Below are 16,737 nucleotides of genomic sequence, written 5' to 3' on the forward strand. Positions count from 1 at the left end.
TTTCCAAGGAAGTCAACTAAGACCATGTTTAGTGTACAGTGTTTGGGAAGGAGCTAAATAAAATATAAATCAAACTTCTATAGCCATAACCATTTCAGTATGCAGAGGCACAGTGTGGCTGTCTGGAGAGGGAAACTGGAATTACAGAATTCCTCTCACAAAATGCCCACAACACCCCAAAGGCTGCACTCACCTGTAGTGGGGAGGTGGCAGCTGCTGGATCACATCATGGATCTTAACCAGCCTTTCCTCATCTGTAGCAGCAGAAACAGCATCCTGGAATGAGGCAGGAAAGGATTGAGCTGCAAATAAACCCCTAACACACCAATCTTGGCAGTGAGGTGGATTTTGTTGCTCTTCTCCCCCTTGGGCGAGGGGTCTGTCTTGGGGACAGAGCAGCACATGGATCACGTAAGGAAGGCCAAGTAACTCATGACCTGGGACATGTTAATGGCACAGAGAATTCCTGCAGAAGGCATTCAGCTCAGAGAATCACTTGCTTCTCATCCCATTCCTGGGAAATGGCAAACAAGATGGGAACTCCTGCAAAGCGTGGGAAGTGTGCCAGGTACCTTCTGCTGGGGCCCCTCAAGTGGAACCAACACAGTGTGGCACAGGGGACAAAGGCACCTGTGAGTAACCTAAAGGGGACACAGAAAAGGCCCCTCAGACCCCGGGCCACTGCCAGCCCCTTCCGGAATGGCAGGATGGAATCGGGAGTGTGGGCAGCACAGTGTCAGGCTGGGAATTCTGGTGATACACCCTTCTGATGGCTCCAAACCCCAACTGACACAGAGCAGAGAGGGAAGAGAGTGGAAGGCAGGTCCAGCTTCCAGGTTTTCTCTGCTCTACCAGCTGAAGCCCCACTGAAAGGGGAAGTGCCCCACATTTGCCTCATACTTACGGAGAACTTCTCATAGAGTTGGTAGGTGAGCAGGGGGTTGGGGAGCTCACGGAAGTACAGCTTGCACAGGGAGCCCACACAGTGGATGTCCTGGATGTAAATGTCCTTGGTCAGGTCAGGAATCTGCTCGGAGTCGAACTCGTGGCTGGCAATGAGAACAGAGAAATGGGTAAAGGGGTTTGAGGAGGAGGAATGACATCAAACCCAGCGCAAATTACAGCAAGGCTTTCCTGATTTACAGGAAAAAATAAACACTTAGTCACCAAAGCCACATGACCCACGGCTGTGGGGCAGCCAGTGGGGATTTTTTCCAAAAAAGAGACTTTTCTTTTTTCTAATAAGGCATTTTCAGCTAGTTTTACGACCAACTGGCTGCAATCCTTTTTGCTGCATCAGGGCTTTTCACAAAGTCTCCAGAGAACATCTTCCAAGACCACAAGAACAAGTTTAACTCCCAAGGGCTGTGCCTGGGATTGCCCATAGGAATGATGAAAGCTGCTGTCCCTCTGCATTTCAAAGGCCTGGAAATGGCAATGACAAAGCCATGCCAGCAGCACTGCCATCGGCAGCATATGGAAACCAGGGAGTGCAGGAATTCCTGGGGGATGAGCTGGTGAGCTGAGCCTGCCTCTGCTACAGGGAGAAGACAGCCAGGAACCACATGAAGAAAATCCCATAGCACTCCCTTGGTTTTCAGAGAGAGAAAAAACCCCAAATCACCAATGTTTATGAAATAAAAGCTGAGCTCAGAAGGCTGAGCTGGCTCACTGCTGGGAGTATGTGCTGGGAAGTGCTGTTTCCAATTAGCAGGACACTCCAGGGGGATGAGCGTGGTGAGCCAGGCCCTGGGAGCTGGAGAACCTCGGGGTCCCTGCCAGGGTCTTCAGGCTGCTCACAGCCATGGGGACTCATCCTGTCAGCACTGCAACCACAGCTGGGGCTGGCTGTGGTGGCCACGTCCCTGTCCCTGTCCTGTCCCCCACCCAAAGCTGGCAGGTTGTGCCCAGAGGGTCACACAACCCCTGAGCTCACTCTGCCCAGGGAGCAGGACGTGCCCAGGGCACCAGGCGTGTTTGTAACTGGGCCCTCCCGGGACCAGGCCGAGCTCCATCCATCCCTGGACACAGACACTGCTCGTGGGAAGCCTTTCACACCCCACACCAGGGGCAGGACAGGTCCCCACCTCCTCAGGGTGAACAGGCCATCCCTTCCTCACCCCAAGGACAGCACAGGAGGAACGGAAGGATTCAGTTTTCCAAGCCCTCAGTGTCAAGCACACACCACTGCCACAGGCACCTTCTGACTCCCCCCTCGCTCACATCTGGGACAGAAACTCAGTTCCTGCACTTGGCTCCACAGAGAAGCTCAGGAAGGCACGAGCCCACCCCACACAAAACACACTCAGCCCTGGCTCCACCTCCCTGCCCATATCCTGCCCCACTCCGCTGGCTTTTCCTGGGAATAAAGCTCACACTGGGTCAGAGTGAGCTGTTCCCCTGCAGAAGTGAATGTGGAGGGAAGAGAGGGATGCCCCACTACACTCAACCCTCCATCCCTCTGCACTGGCTGTTCCCAGTGCTACATGGTATTCCTTCTGACCCAAAGGAAGATTTCCTTAGGCAAAGAACACAACTCCACAGCTCTCACAAAGAGCCAGGATACCAGGATACAGGGATCCACACCCCAAACCAACAATGGCTCTGCTGGCCCACCTGCCAAATAAAGGCAGCTACTGCCCTACTGAAGAGCCAACCTCTGTCCCACAGAAATCCCCCACGTGGAATAAATTCTCTAACCTTCTCTCCAACCAAAAAGCCCTTTAAATCCAGGAGATCCAGTTCTTCTGTGGGAAACCTAAGCACAGTGACTCACTTGTAAGGATACTGCAGCCCTAGCTTTGAAATGCCCTGTTTATACAGCTGGGAACTGCAGCAAGACGTGTCTTACGTTCATCAAACACTCAAAATCTGTAGTGATTTACATGAACAGGGACAGCGTCAATAAGTTATGCCATGTACTCCCTTCCTTTTGTCCTTGGAACATCTCAGAAACCTGGAAAACAGGCTGTTACTGCATTCTCTGCACTGGAACAGGGAATGATGCAATTACAATTTTAGAAAACCATTTCTAAAGCACCTTTGATACACAGTGAAGGAGAAAATGGTCCTGGCAACACTAAAGGGAAAAAATGGACTAGGGCAGAGATTAGAAGGATGGTCCAGCACAAGTCAAAATGGGGAATAAAGGGATGTAACTGAAGCAACAGCAAATGTTTTATTCAGTCACAGCTCCAGTTGGAGCCTTTGGATTCTGGATATCAAAGCCTTGGGACCAGATTTTTAAAATGGGACTTGCTCGGATGAGAAACAGGATTAATCTGAAGCAGAACAAATCCATCCATCCAAGGGTTTGAACAGTCACTGTCCCAGCTCAAACCTGCCCACTGAACTGGGGGACAGCTGGGACCAAAAAAATCCTCTGCCTACGGAAAATCCCCCCGTGCTGCCTCTGCAGGCCGCGGGCCCAGGACCAGTGCTGGAATGAGTCACGTCCACTCGGCACCCTCAGTGCTCCACAACAGAACATCCCACACCAAACGGCAGGAGGAAAACAGCTTCACAAAACAATAAAGGGTTTGCTGTGATGGGAACACAACCAGGACACACTCCTGGCCCTTCCCCGTGCAGCACAGCAGTGCCACCCCCCAGACTCAGGCACGTATCCTTTGCACATCACCAATTAACTGCGGGTAAAAGCCAGGAGCCCAAGGCAGCAGGGAGAAACATCAACTGCTCCTAAGGGCTCCCGGAGCGAGGAGGAACAGAAATGAAACATGACAGCACAGTGACACCATGAGCCTGATCCTTTACCCCAAAGGAAAGCTTCCTGCAGGATGACTCTGCCTGTGGAAGCCCAGGCTGTGCCCCTGCCCGTGCCAGGGGCTCCAAGGCAGGCCCTTACCGGAGTTTCTGGATGTTGGAGGCGATCCCGGACAGCCGGTATATCCCATCCACAATGCCGTGCTTCTCGATGAACTCAGTGCAGCTCTTGAGGACCTGGGGCACTGAACAACAACAGCTGGGGTTAGTGAAGTCCTAGTTCAGGCTGTGCTCTTGGCAGGTGCCATAAACTACTCCCAGCTGGGCCATGGCTTCAGTTCCTCCTTAGGGGAGAAAGCCTGTAGGAAATTTAACTTCAGGAGTTGGTGTGGAAACTGGTCAGAAGTGCTCCAGCTTTAACAAGAGAATGCCAGGATATGGATCAGGTCAAAAAAGGCCAATTCTGGCCAAACAGAGACAGTACAGGTCCCATGACAACTTGCACAGGAACTGTGGTGTGAAATCCCATCCCAGAAGAGCCTTAAAATGGAATAAATGCTATCTTTCAAATCTAGATAGGATTAACCTATCCTGCTTGGTTTAAGGAAATACAAACATCAGGGAGATGCTACTTTTGGCAGCATGGCCAGGAGAGCTTTTATAACCGATAATTTCATCCCCAATAATTTCAGCTGGATGTGGAGAGCTCCACAGCATCCCACGCTCACAGAAAGTGCAGACAGAGCGGGGCATGACAGAATGGAAAAATCAGCCCAGGGGATATAATCAGGTGTCAAGTTAATATTGCAGCCGCTTCACCACCCCATTCCTTCCAGCTGGCTTCCCAGGCTCACGCACATCCAGTGCCGGGGCCGCGCGTCCACCCCTGGAAGCTCGAAGAGGAGCGAATCCCTGGATTTACAAAAGGCCATAAAACTGCCCCCAACACAGAGAGAGCTCCTGTGAGCATCAGCAAATCTTCACAGAAAAAGCTGGGGTCCCTGTGGATCCCTGTGGATCCCTCTGCCAGCCGCCCTTTTGCAGCAGCTCCTCTGCTGATCTCAGTTTGTTCTGTAGATGCCAGGTCTGGCCAATGTGCCATGTGACACAGATTCCGAGCAGCTCATGTGGCAAATCCCCTTACCCCACGCAGCAAACGCCATCTGGCAGGCACTGCTCCCAAGGGCTGCTGCACTTGGGTGCTCCATGCTCCCCCCAGCCTCCACAAGGCTGCTTTCCCAGCCTGCAGCAAACCCTCGCAGCTGGAGGAAAGGCTCCTTTCAGACGGCTCCCTGGAAATCAGCAGGTGTATCCCAGGATAAAGGCACGTCTGCTCTGCACTGGAGCACAGGACAGGGTGAAAGCTGTAAATCCTGCAGCGTGTCAATCGCAGGCTCAGCTGGAGCAGATTAAACCCTGCACCTGGAATGCCCCAAGGCACCAAGAGACAGCCAGAACCGAGCCAGCCAGGCTCCAGAGTTACATTCCCAGGGATGTACAGCAGCTCTCACCATTTTCCAGTCAGGGGCAGGCTTTGAGACAAGCAGAGCTGTTGTACATTAAGCAAAGAGCCTTGGAAACCCAGTGCTGCTTTTCTGGGGAACGAAAACCGGTGGAGGTGAAGCCTCCTGCTACCTCAGCATTGGTGAGCTCCAAGGAGGACCACAGCTGATGGCTTCAGGAACCAACCAGACACTCTGAGCTGGGATAGGCAACAGGTTCTCACTGAACACACACCCAGAGCACGCTGCGGACACATCCATCAGTCACCCACAAGGACAGATTTGAGCAGAGCAGGTAGAACACGAGGCCCAGAATTCTCATAGTGTCTCAAAAACATTTCTGGAGGACAACACTTAAGCCTTTATGCAAAAAGATTCAACACCTCTTGAAAAAGAAAGTTTTTAAGGCTGGAAGTGGACAGGGAAGGAGTTCTATCCTACTCAAGCAGTGGCCAGAAAGGGCTGAAGTGTGCACTGTACTGCACTACAGCACTGGGAGATGAGTGGGGCCCAGATGTGAACTGTGCAGGGCAGCAGAGGTGCAACAGCTCCATCCCGTGCAGCAAAGGACGAGGACAAGGCTCTGTGTGCTGACACAGCTGGTGGTGTTTGTCCCCTGTGGGAGAAGAGCACCCCAGGCTGCCAGACACACCCGAACCAGACCCTGTGGATGTCCATGTGCACCTGCCCCACCACCACCCCTACAATGGTCACAGATGTCACCAGTGACCTGCACAGGGCTAAGCCCCCAGCAGCAGCATTTCCTGCATGCAGGAGTCCCAGAGGATCAGGCAAAGGAGTTTTACCAAGTTTTAAAGTGTTGTGGCAACATCTGCTAATGCTGCAAATCCCAAAGACCTAAATGGTCCATCCTGCAGCCACAGGAGGGGGCCCCTGGAATCAGTAGAGCCCACTGAAATAAATAAATCAAGATGCAAATAAATCAAGAAGCAAACACATCAAGAGGCAGATAAATAAACAGCACCCTCCCTGTCTGCCCCATTCCCACCAGGAAACCTGGAGTGACAGTGGGGAGCAGGGCAGGGGAGCCGAGGGCTGCAGCACCAACGCTCTGCCTCAAGTTCTCTTTTGTCATGGAAGAGCCTGGGTACAGTGAGAATAATTAATACACCCTGAAAAGATCCCCCCAGGCTTGTTCCAGGCATTTCCTCATCTGGTTACCAGGATGATCTGTTTTTTAAGCTAAATATACCATACCAGCACCAAGGATATTTTGGGGGAATTCTGCACGGTTGGAGAAGGAACCGAAATTCAAGGAGGGTTAAAATTGTACCTGAGGGCCCTTTGCTGCAGTGGTGACTTCATTTTTCAGTTTCTGAACGAAGATGACACCTGGCCATCGGGTGTGTGTTTAACCTCCCTCTGCCCTTTGAATCCCCAGCCTTTGGCTGAATACCCATTTTAGGGATGTACATCCACACATGGAGGGAACAGTGACTGTTCCCTCAGAAGGAAAAGGCAGGATGACAGGACGACAACCCAAGACTTAATTTTGCAAATGTCAAGTGTGCCCTGACCATCACCTAGAGCAGCTCCTGACACCACACTGTGACTCTGTCGGGTACCTGTGTCCATCTGCTGCAGAAATCCCTCCCCTGCAGGTGAACTTCTCGGTTCAGGAACTGATTTTGGCTTCTAGATCCCAAACCACAACCCAGGTTTGAACCAGACAGGTGATGCCTTAGGTTTTAATTTTCTTACTTTTCAAATCCTGCACTGCCCAGTGTGTAACTCTGGAGTTTCTTGGAGCCTGTTCACTTCTGCTCTCTCGTGCCAGGCAGACATAACAAAGCCTCTCTGGGCCTGCTCTCCAGGGACACCCAGGAGGCCCAAAATGTGTAAACCAAATCCTCTAAAGGCGGGGGGGGGGGGGGGGGGGGGGGGGGGGCAAGCTTGGGGAAACGACATCATTAACTGAAGCTTTAATTGGAGAATTAACCCTGATATGCAAATGAACCAAACTTATAAAAGTGTGAAGAACTCGTGACCTGGGGTCCATGTGGGCAGTGGCCTCTGGCTCCCCAGGGGTATCTTTGAAGGCCTTTCAAATAAAAAACCTGCTTTGCTCCCTTACTCCTGTCGAGTCTCTGTTTTTAGGTGGCCTCAAGGCATCACAGGTACCTCAGCCTCATCCCAGCAGGGAACAAACACAGATTTCCTCTCGCAGGATGTAACAGCAGCAACACTAAAGTTCTGCTAATGGCAGTTAATTACCGTGGGTTCCTGCAATTACACCAGACTCGATGGCACACGTGGTTTGCATGAAGAGCCATAAAGGCCCACCTGGGCCAGCATGTGGCTCCTGGCAATGCCCAGGAGCTTTGGGAAAGGCAGGAGGAGGGAGTGAGGGAGGGAACGAGCACAGGATGACACTCAGTGCGCTCCTGCAGCCCCATCCAGGGAGCTGGGTCAGAGAATCTCTGAGCCCAGAACTGGGGCTGGGTTCTCCAGCCGAGCACACAGCCCTTTCCAGTGCCACATTCCCAGGCAAGTAACAAAAATCACTGATCCTAAGCTGGATTTTAGTCCTTTTTTGAGCTGTGGGGTCTTCAGCTAGTGAGTCCAGAAACCCTCCCTGCAGGAAGTCACTGCTTCAGCTGCAAGCAGCTCAAACCCTGCCAGGTGCTGCCTGGGAACAGCCAGCTCTGCAGTGGACACTCCTCCCATTCCAGAAACAATCACCTCTCCTCCTTCCCTCCGCTATCTCCAGTACCAGGTGGTTCCAGGAGATAAAGTGCAAAGGGCTGGAAATGTGGATGCCTCACCAAAGGGGACCCCAGCACATTTCATCATCACAGCAGCCAAAGGAATTCATTCAACTCCTTCCTGAGCATCTCTCAGCTGGTTTGAAAGGTTTATTGCATCTCCAAGGGCTCGTTAACTGCTTAATTCTCTGCCATCAAGAGGAAGCAGAAGTTTTATGGTTTTCATTCTGAAAAACATTTTGATTCATCCTCACATTTCCCTTCCTATCATCTTGTTGGGTGGGGTTTTTTTTAAATCTTTTGTAATGTTCCCTCCCTGGGCTTTGGGAGGCTTGCTTGTGTTGTGTTTTATTTTATTTTCTTAGCACATTACTGGAACCAGAAGTGTTTGTTCAGCCCAGGGCACGAGGCCTCCGACCAAGCCCCCCTCTGGCACTGGCGTTTTCCCAAAACACAGCAGTGGGGTGCAGGTCCCATGGGCCAGGCCCTGGGGATGGACAATGGCCCAGAGCACCCGAAATGCTGCTCCTCACTGAATTCCACACGTAGCAAACCCACAAGGGAGCTCAGCATCCAGGAACACCGACTGCCCCCAGCTCCACCTCAGCAGAGGTGACAAGCAGCACCCAGTGCCAGCAGCCTTGGGGAGCACACTGGGTATGGGGTCCTTCTGGGTAACAGAAGGTTAAAGGCTGTTCTGAGCCACCAGGGTAGAAACTGCAACAATCAGCCACCAGATAAAACGCAGGTGGAGGAGCTCACCCCTGGCTGTCCAGGCTCCTTTGGGAACAGCTGGGAAGGACAGGCAGAGGCAGGGGAAAAGCACCCCAAGGACACCCAGCACAGCACAAACAGTGCCACTGCAGCAGCATGAGCCCCTTTCTTGGAATTCTGTGCCTGGCCCAGACTGACAACTTCCAGGCATCTGGAATTAGCCAATAAATCCCAAATCCCTTGCCATTAATGCAGGATTATGTAAAAACCTAACAAGGAATATCCTCTCTTGAAGAAAATACAGTTGTTTTTACTCCAGTAATTTCCTACTTTAACTCAATTTTAGAACCATTCAGGTTGGAAAAGACCTCTAAGATCATCAAGGCCATTTTCCAAAAAACTGTCCAAGTATTTCCTTAAAAAAAACCAAAACAGTAAAAACCCTGTAATATTTCAGCCTGTGACTTTCAAACTTCTCATTTCTGAAGCTCTTCCCTCCACCTTAGAGTGAAGGTTCCAAAAAGGTGTAAAGCAGCAGAGGAGAGAGGTTAAGGATTTTCTCTTTATTGTTCCCTGTCATACAGTATTGTACCTGCACATGTCATTCCACAGGCGCCAGCCCCCTGCACATTCAGAAGAACATCAAACTCTAAAAGACTCTTTTCTCTGGACTTTTGTCTCATTCCTAAATCCCTGTCCTCATGTTCGAATCACCAAGAGAAATACAAGAGCAACCAGACAGACACCTTCTGTCCTTCAAGGTGCTCAAGGCCAGGTTGGACAGGGATTGGAGCACCCTGGTCTAGTGGAAGGTGTGGGGAAGGAAGGGGGTGGGACTGGGTGGGATTTGAGGTCCCTTCCAACCCAAACCAGCCTGGGATTCTGGGATTCTTCAATTCCCTGTCCCTCATTTCCAAGCCGTGAACCACATTTCAATTATCCACACTGGTGATGAGTGGTACAAAGTCTGAGCTGCCCCAGTTCCTGGTCACACACACACAGTTGTTATCTGGAGTGTGACTTTTGCACTTGGGAAGGTGCAACCACGGCAGAGTGGACCGTAACCCCTGAGCTGGGTCCCTGATCCACGCAGCGCTCGCAGAGGGATCGGCACCGGACTCTGCTTCCTCAGCCTGGAATTGGCTTTTATGGCAGCTCAGCCAGGGCTGTGCAAAAGCAAAGTGCAAAGCTCAGGCCTGGGGAACATAAATCCCCCTGGGCTGCATCAGGCAGGGCAGGTCGATAGCCACGTCTGTCAGGTCCTGGCAGATCAGCAATGTTCCCGTGGCTGTGCCAGGACAGCCTGGAACCTGAGGGCTGCCAGGGGGCCCTCACTGCCCATTATCCACGATGGAGATGTTGTACAGCCAATCCCTAGCCCAGGCTGCACCCACCAGTTCCCAGGGTTTGGGTTTAATTGGTTTTAATGCAAAATGTCACAGAATCATTCAGGTTGGAAAAGCCTCCAAGATTGAGTCCAGCTGCTCTCCCAGCACTGCCATGGCTGAACCATATCCCCAAGTGCCACAACCCCACAGCTTTTAAATCCCTGGGCAGCCTGAGCAGTTCCAATGCTTGACAACCCCTTCAGTGAAGGAATTTCTCCTAATATCCAACAATACCTCAGATTTGGCCAATGTGCTGGACCTTTTTTGTTTCAATCAATTACACTCCCTACAATAAATTGAGAGGGGGGAAATGTTCTCCCCGTGCTAAGAGCAGCAGGGTAAGAGCACAAGCAATTCCTGTACTTGACTGTGACATTGTTCCTCATGTTTGTTCCCCCCACAGCTGTAGTGTTTCGAAATGCAAATTAATTTTCAACTCCCGGCTGTCCTCAGGGTCACTCAGGCACAAAGAATTCTCCCCTCGCAGCTGCAGACAGGGTGAGAGAGAAGGGGAGAGACAAACTGGGTCTTTTTTAACAGCAAAGGCTTGTGCTCCCCGCTCAGCAACCCCAGGGATGTCCCCCCAAACAAGGCATTCTCCACAGGGATCCCATGTACCCCTTTGTAATGCTGACCCCATACCCAATAATCTCGAGTTCCAGCAGGAGGGCAGATGGTGAAGCAATAACAGTGCCTATTGTGGTTGGAAATGTGCCCAAAATAGCTCAAAACTCTCGGCCTTTGAAAGTATTAAGTTGTGTCCAGTTAGTTTGTGCAGCAGGGAACACATCTGCAGCAAGGGGAGTTCTCTACTCATCTCCATTTTGGGTCAACTATTCCCTTTTTTTCCAGGCTGCTGGATCCACCTTTGATGCCACACGAGACACTCACTGCCACATCCAGGAGGACTTCAGGCACCTAAAACACTCTGGCTTGCCACAGTTCAACATCAGAAATGTTCGGATTTGGGAAACCCAACCAAGGAACACAATAAATACAGGGGGAACACACAGGGAAATTTACTTAATTCCCATACACATTCACAACTGGATGTCACATGCCAACCTGTGCTGGCAGTTGGATAAATACTATTTGATATTTATATCCCACTCCTAATCTCCCAAGTACCTCCTGGGTATTAGGAATTTACCTTGTGGCACCTTGGGGGCAGGTACAGGTTATTAGTTTGATTGTACAAGCCTGGAGATGGAATGGGAGATAACAAACAAATTCCCCAAAGCCAAAAATTTCTGGTAGAGACAGCTCAGGGCCAGAACTCTGAGTGCAGCCATGGCCATTGACTGCCCCAGTCCTCTAGAGATGGATTTTGAATTACTATATTGATTACTATAAATCAGGAAATACTGAAAGGAAACTGGTTTTGGCATGTTTGAGGCTGCCTGGTTTCAATATATTGCCAATTCAATTAAAAAAGGGACAGCAGGATGGAGGGAAGGGGATGGCTAAGATCACCTGGGAGCTCAGAGGTTGTGAAGCCACAACAGCTCCACAGAACTCCTGCCCCAGAACACCACTCTAAAACCTCTTTCCCCCCATTTACACCATGTGTGCACAGGGCTGCGCACAACAGGGACTCAGGTGCAAGTGACAATGCTGAGACAGGCCAGCATTCCTTCAGTGCATGACAGGAAACTGTTTATAGACACACAAACACCACCGAGGCAGGCAGAGCAGGAGGATTTCCAGTGGCCCCAGTTAGGTGGCCTTGTCAGGAAACAAAGATCCACCCCTGATTTGTGAGCTGCAGCTCTGTATATAAACAGCCAAGCCCAGATATCCAGGAGAGCATTACAGAAATTACTGGATGAGTAAGGATGCATTATTTTTCCTGCTGTGCCAATGGAGAAGTTAGGATCCCCTTTTTAAAAAAACACCTGTAATAGGGTAGACAAGGTGAATCACCTCCAGACATCCCCACCTGCGTGGATTACAAGTGTAAAGGAGACAGGCCCTACTTTAAGGGACTTGCCAAAGTCACACAAGAAATGTCTCAGTAGAAAAGAGAACTGCAAACAAAAACTTTAGAACTCAGATTTGTGTCCTAATCACGAACTGCTTTAGGCATATAAATGCTTAAAAATAGAGCCAGAAGGAAAACTTGAACTGAACCTACTGGGAGGTTTGAAACTTTTCAGTTCACATCCAAACTTGTCAGCTTGGATACTCTGAAAATACCTCCTGAAAGCACAAAAAAGCCCCAAGGGTTCATTCCCAGAGTGAGCACATCTAACACAACCTCCAGCCTCATCCAGAGCCAACATTCCCTCACCCTGCTGGAACGGCCGTGGCCCACGTCACTGCTCTGAGGGAAATGTCACACGCACGTCACACACAACCAACACTTCAATAAACCTTTGTACAGGAACAAGTTGTTATTGCCTGAACAAACCCATTGATGTGGCTGCCAGCATTCAATAACAATTCCAAACATACCTGGGAATCACAGGCCAGGCTGCTGAGCTGCCACAGAACTCCACGGGAGCTGCAGGTAAAAACTGAGGATCTATTTCACGTGGAAGCTCTGCAAATGTTCCAAAGTCTCTCTGAAGAGAAAATCCTTAGAGCAAAGCCAGGCCATCACGAGCAGGGATTTCCCCATGGTCATCAGAACACTGAATCCCAGAAAGGTTCAGGTTGGAAGGGACCTTAAAGCTCCCTCAGTCCCATCCCTGCCACGGACAGGGACAGCAATAACAGGGAGTGGGAACTGGTTACATTTACCCTCTTGGGAGTTAAAAAAGCAAGAAAACTGGAATTACTTAATCTGTAAGACTCAGCTGTCCTGAACTCCCAATCAAAGCTTCCTTCAGGATGACAGAGATTCCAAGCCAGGCAGGCAGATTATAACGACAATTCTGAGCTGGTTGAAGGGGCTCCTCACATCAATACCAGGAGCCACAGGGGTGACACAGACTGCCAAACCTGTGCTCAAGCTAAGGGCAACCAGGCTTTCTGAGATCCCAGCCAAGAGGCTGCCAAGACCCCATTCCTTGTGTTTGTGTTCTGGCAACAGCTCTCTCTATACCCAAATCTGCCATCAATTACCATCAGAGGCAAATACATCATCCAGCTGCAGGTAGGGGATGGCTCCAAGGGATGGATAACTACAGAGGACCCCAAACAAGCCGTGATGTCACCAGAAACCCCAGGGTGCTGCTACAGACCTTTCTGAAGAGCATCAGAACCAGCACAGGAGAATAAAAGCACCCCTGGCAAACCCTTGCTGCTCCTGCCCAGTACATAAAGGGATGCAGATGCCCTATCTGCTGTTTTCTGCTGCTCTCTTCCATTTTTATTTTTTATTTAATTCTACCCACCTGTCCAAATTAATTCTGAATAAATGTGGCGAACTGGAAGAACAGGAAGGACACAGAGCAAGATCAGGCGTGTTAGTGAACTCTGTCTTTTGTAGGCATTTATATCTTCAGCAGCAAGCCAGTGCCTCTTCCTGCTGACCACACAGCGTGGGTATTTTATAAAAATATAAAAATTATGTATAGATCGTTCACTATGGGAAACTTGTCAATTAAAAATTCCATTTGTGAATATATCTTTTCCAGTGGTGGAAGCTGATGATGTATGAATGTGACAAAGGCATAAAGAGGTACAAAAAATGCCATTTGCCTTTAGCCTACAAAATCCTCTGTGGATCCAGCTGTTTGTATGATGGATTGTCTCTGGAGCTGAATCCTTGACACCACCTCACTGGGGGACCCCAGGGCTGGCCTGTGCTTCAGTCCAACTGCTAAGGGAGAAAGGGTCACTCTCAACAAGTGACAGGTGACAGGAACACTGCTGGCTTGGCAGAACAAATGGTGTCCCCATGCTCTGCAGCCCAAGCAAGCGCAGCACACGATGCCCAGCAGTGTTTGAATAAAAAGTGTATTGGAAAGTAACCCCTCAGTGCTGAAGCTCAGGAGTCCCCCACTCCCAGAACGGCAAAGTGAGCTTTTTCCTGGTGAGTGCTGACCCTTCCTGCTGGGTGCTGACGCACCCTGGCCTGCGCTGACCCATCCCACCACACGGAGCCCCAGCCCTGCCTGGGCTCTCCGTGGGCATTGTGGCTCCATCCAACCCCTCGTTGATCCATCAGCGCCTCAGGACCATGCCCAGCTCGCCGAGCCCTGCCTCTCCTGCAGCCCAGCACCACGCTCCCCCTCACTCCCACCCCAGGAGCCGTGGGGAGCTCCCTGGCCAAACATTCCAAGGCAGGATCCAGGGCACAGTGCAGCTGCTGCAATGCAGCACTCCACCAGCTCCCACACTCCACAAACGTCCTCTGCCAGCACAATCCTGCTAATTGGGGTCGGGCTAAATTTAAGTTCTATTTCGTTTCTTTCAAGAGAGAAAAACTTGGGGGAAAAAAAAAGAATCTCTGCCTACAAAGGGAATAAGAACAAGGTCTCTTCAGGAGTCAGGGACTGGGGTGGATTTGCTGTATCTCTCAGCTCCATGAAATTGTGACAGGACACAGGGAATGGCTGGAGCTGTGTCAGGAGAGGTTTACACTGGTATCAGGGAAAGGTTCGTCCCCCAGAGGGTGCCGGGCACTGCCCGGGCTCCCCAGGGAATGGGCACGGCCCCGAGGCTGCCAGAGCTCCAGGAGCGTTTGGACAGCGCTGCCAGGGATGCCCAGGGTGGGATTTTTGGGTGTCTGTGCAGGGCCAGGAGCTGGACCAGATGATCCTGGTGGTCTCTCCCAGTTCAGAATACCCTGTGAAGTTGTAAAAGAAACCAGCAAGGCAGGTGGCAACTGCACCAACCCAACTGGGAGCATTTCTAAGGGTGATGGAGAAACAGCAACTCCCTGCTGAGCCTGGTCTGCTGCCAAGAGACGCTTCCCTGGCAGGGAAGTATCCCAAGCCCAGCAGGAGCCAAGAGATGAGTAAGGCACTGGATGGGATGCAGACAGGACTCTTCAAGCAGGCTCCACGGGGTGTCTGGAGCTGACTGGAGAAATATTGTGCAAACCAACATACTTGAAGGGAGCATTACAACAGGCTCTGCCAACAGAGAAATCCAAAATCCCTCGTATCAAAACTGGTTTTACTCCTGCAGGTCCCAGCCCATCATTCAGTGCTGACATGTGACAAGAGAGAAGAGAAGGACACCCTGCTGAGACTTTCACTGGAAGCAACACACCCATGCATACCCAGCCCCATGCCCAGGAGTCACGTGGCTCCCAATTCCCTCTTTTCCAAGCAGCTTGGAGCACAGATGACTTTGAAAAATAATCCTGTGATGTGCCCATGACTCAGAACCTCACCAAAGAGACCGGACAGCAACGCTTCCTTCCCCTCACCTCCCAGGGCCTTTGGGGAAGGACTGCCTGGCACCTCGTGGAGGTGTAACTCCTACCCTGGAAGGGCTCCAGCACTGTTTGGCCAGCTCAGAGTGTCAGCACAAACCAAAGTGCAACTGAAAAGCAAACACACCAAACCCAACCCCCGGGACACTGCCCAGCACTCACCACAACCCCCCCCCATGAATCACCAGGAACACAGGAGGGTTTTAGGGCGCAGTGCTCATCCCTCACACTGTTACTGTAAACACTTGTTAAATCCTCACCTCCCTCCCTGCAGCTGCTCAGTGTTTCTGCTCAGACCCACACAGGACACTCAGGGAAATGACAAGCCACCTCCTCCCCAGGGCAGCAGCACCACCAGCCTGTTCCTGCACTCCTCTGCCTTCCCCAGACACCGTTCCCTAGGGAGAAACCTGGGCACAGCCGTATCATATCCTGATCTATAGAGCTGCAGGTTCTGTCCCGCCAGCCTGGGAGGCTCCTTCCAGCAGGGAGAGCATGGCCTTGGCACAGGACCATCCCAAAAACTCAGATAACCACGACAAATGCTCTGCTAGACCAGGACTTGGCAAGTGCTGCACGTGGAGCTTTGCAGGATGGCATCCCAGGGCTCCTGCTCCCTAACAGCAAACCAGGGCACATTCCTGCATCACTTTCCTCCTGTGCATCCCATGGCAGATTTATCCTCCTTCCTACAGCAGCTCAGCAGACCCAGAGCGAGGGATTACTTGCTGAGCCCACAGAAAGACAAGGTACTGCAGTCAGTGAAACATCTCCTCTGTGTTTGTAAACCCCCTCTGGGTGCACAGCAAACACACTCTTCTCCTGGCTAAGCAATCTGAGCCAGCTGCCTCAGCGCAGGGTTTATTACAAAAATGTTATATTTACTGCAGTTTTTGTCCTTAGCCCTTTGATTCTCTTGTTCCACTTCCCACTCACTAAAACTAAGCCCAGTTTCAGAGACTCATAACTACAGAATTGGGGCTGCTCGTGTTGTTTCTAAGCAAATTCTTGAGAATTTGTCAGCTTCACAAAGCTTCTTAGCACAACTCCAGTTTGGTTCAATATTGCATTTTTGAGGTGCACATGATGCCTTGTCACTCACTGCAGTCACTGGGGACAGTGGCATTTACTCCTTCAGCCCTGATAAATATTTTTGGGGGTTGGACATTGACCCAACAAAACTAACATGAGCTTAAACAAATCAATGAATGTATTGGGTTCTTTTTGTTCTTCTGAACTCAGATGTTGCAGGCTGTGATCCCAAAGTGTCATCGGCAGGTGCCACACACACACTTCAGCCAGAGCGTGCTCTGAGCTCCTGGAAAAAGCACTTGATGTTCTGACCGTGAGAAGGA

At 50.9% G+C, this 16,737-nt stretch overlaps 1 protein-coding gene across 1 annotated transcript in view; it reads right to left on the bottom strand.

Annotated features, from left to right (window-relative positions):
• ARHGAP32 (Rho GTPase activating protein 32) overlaps positions 1-16,737 on the bottom strand; it is a 176,336-nt gene that overhangs the window by 18,955 nt on the left and 140,644 nt on the right. Inside the window, 3 exon segments of the mRNA XM_039565052.1 lie at positions 194-276; positions 905-1,049; positions 3,866-3,968. Coding sequence (XP_039420986.1) covers positions 194-276; positions 905-1,049; positions 3,866-3,968 — 331 coding nt within the window.

The sequence above is a fragment of the Corvus cornix genome, chromosome 24 (genome assembly GCF_000738735.6).
Source record: "Corvus cornix cornix isolate S_Up_H32 chromosome 24, ASM73873v5, whole genome shotgun sequence".
NCBI classification, from domain to species: domain Eukaryota; kingdom Metazoa; phylum Chordata; class Aves; order Passeriformes; family Corvidae; genus Corvus; species Corvus cornix.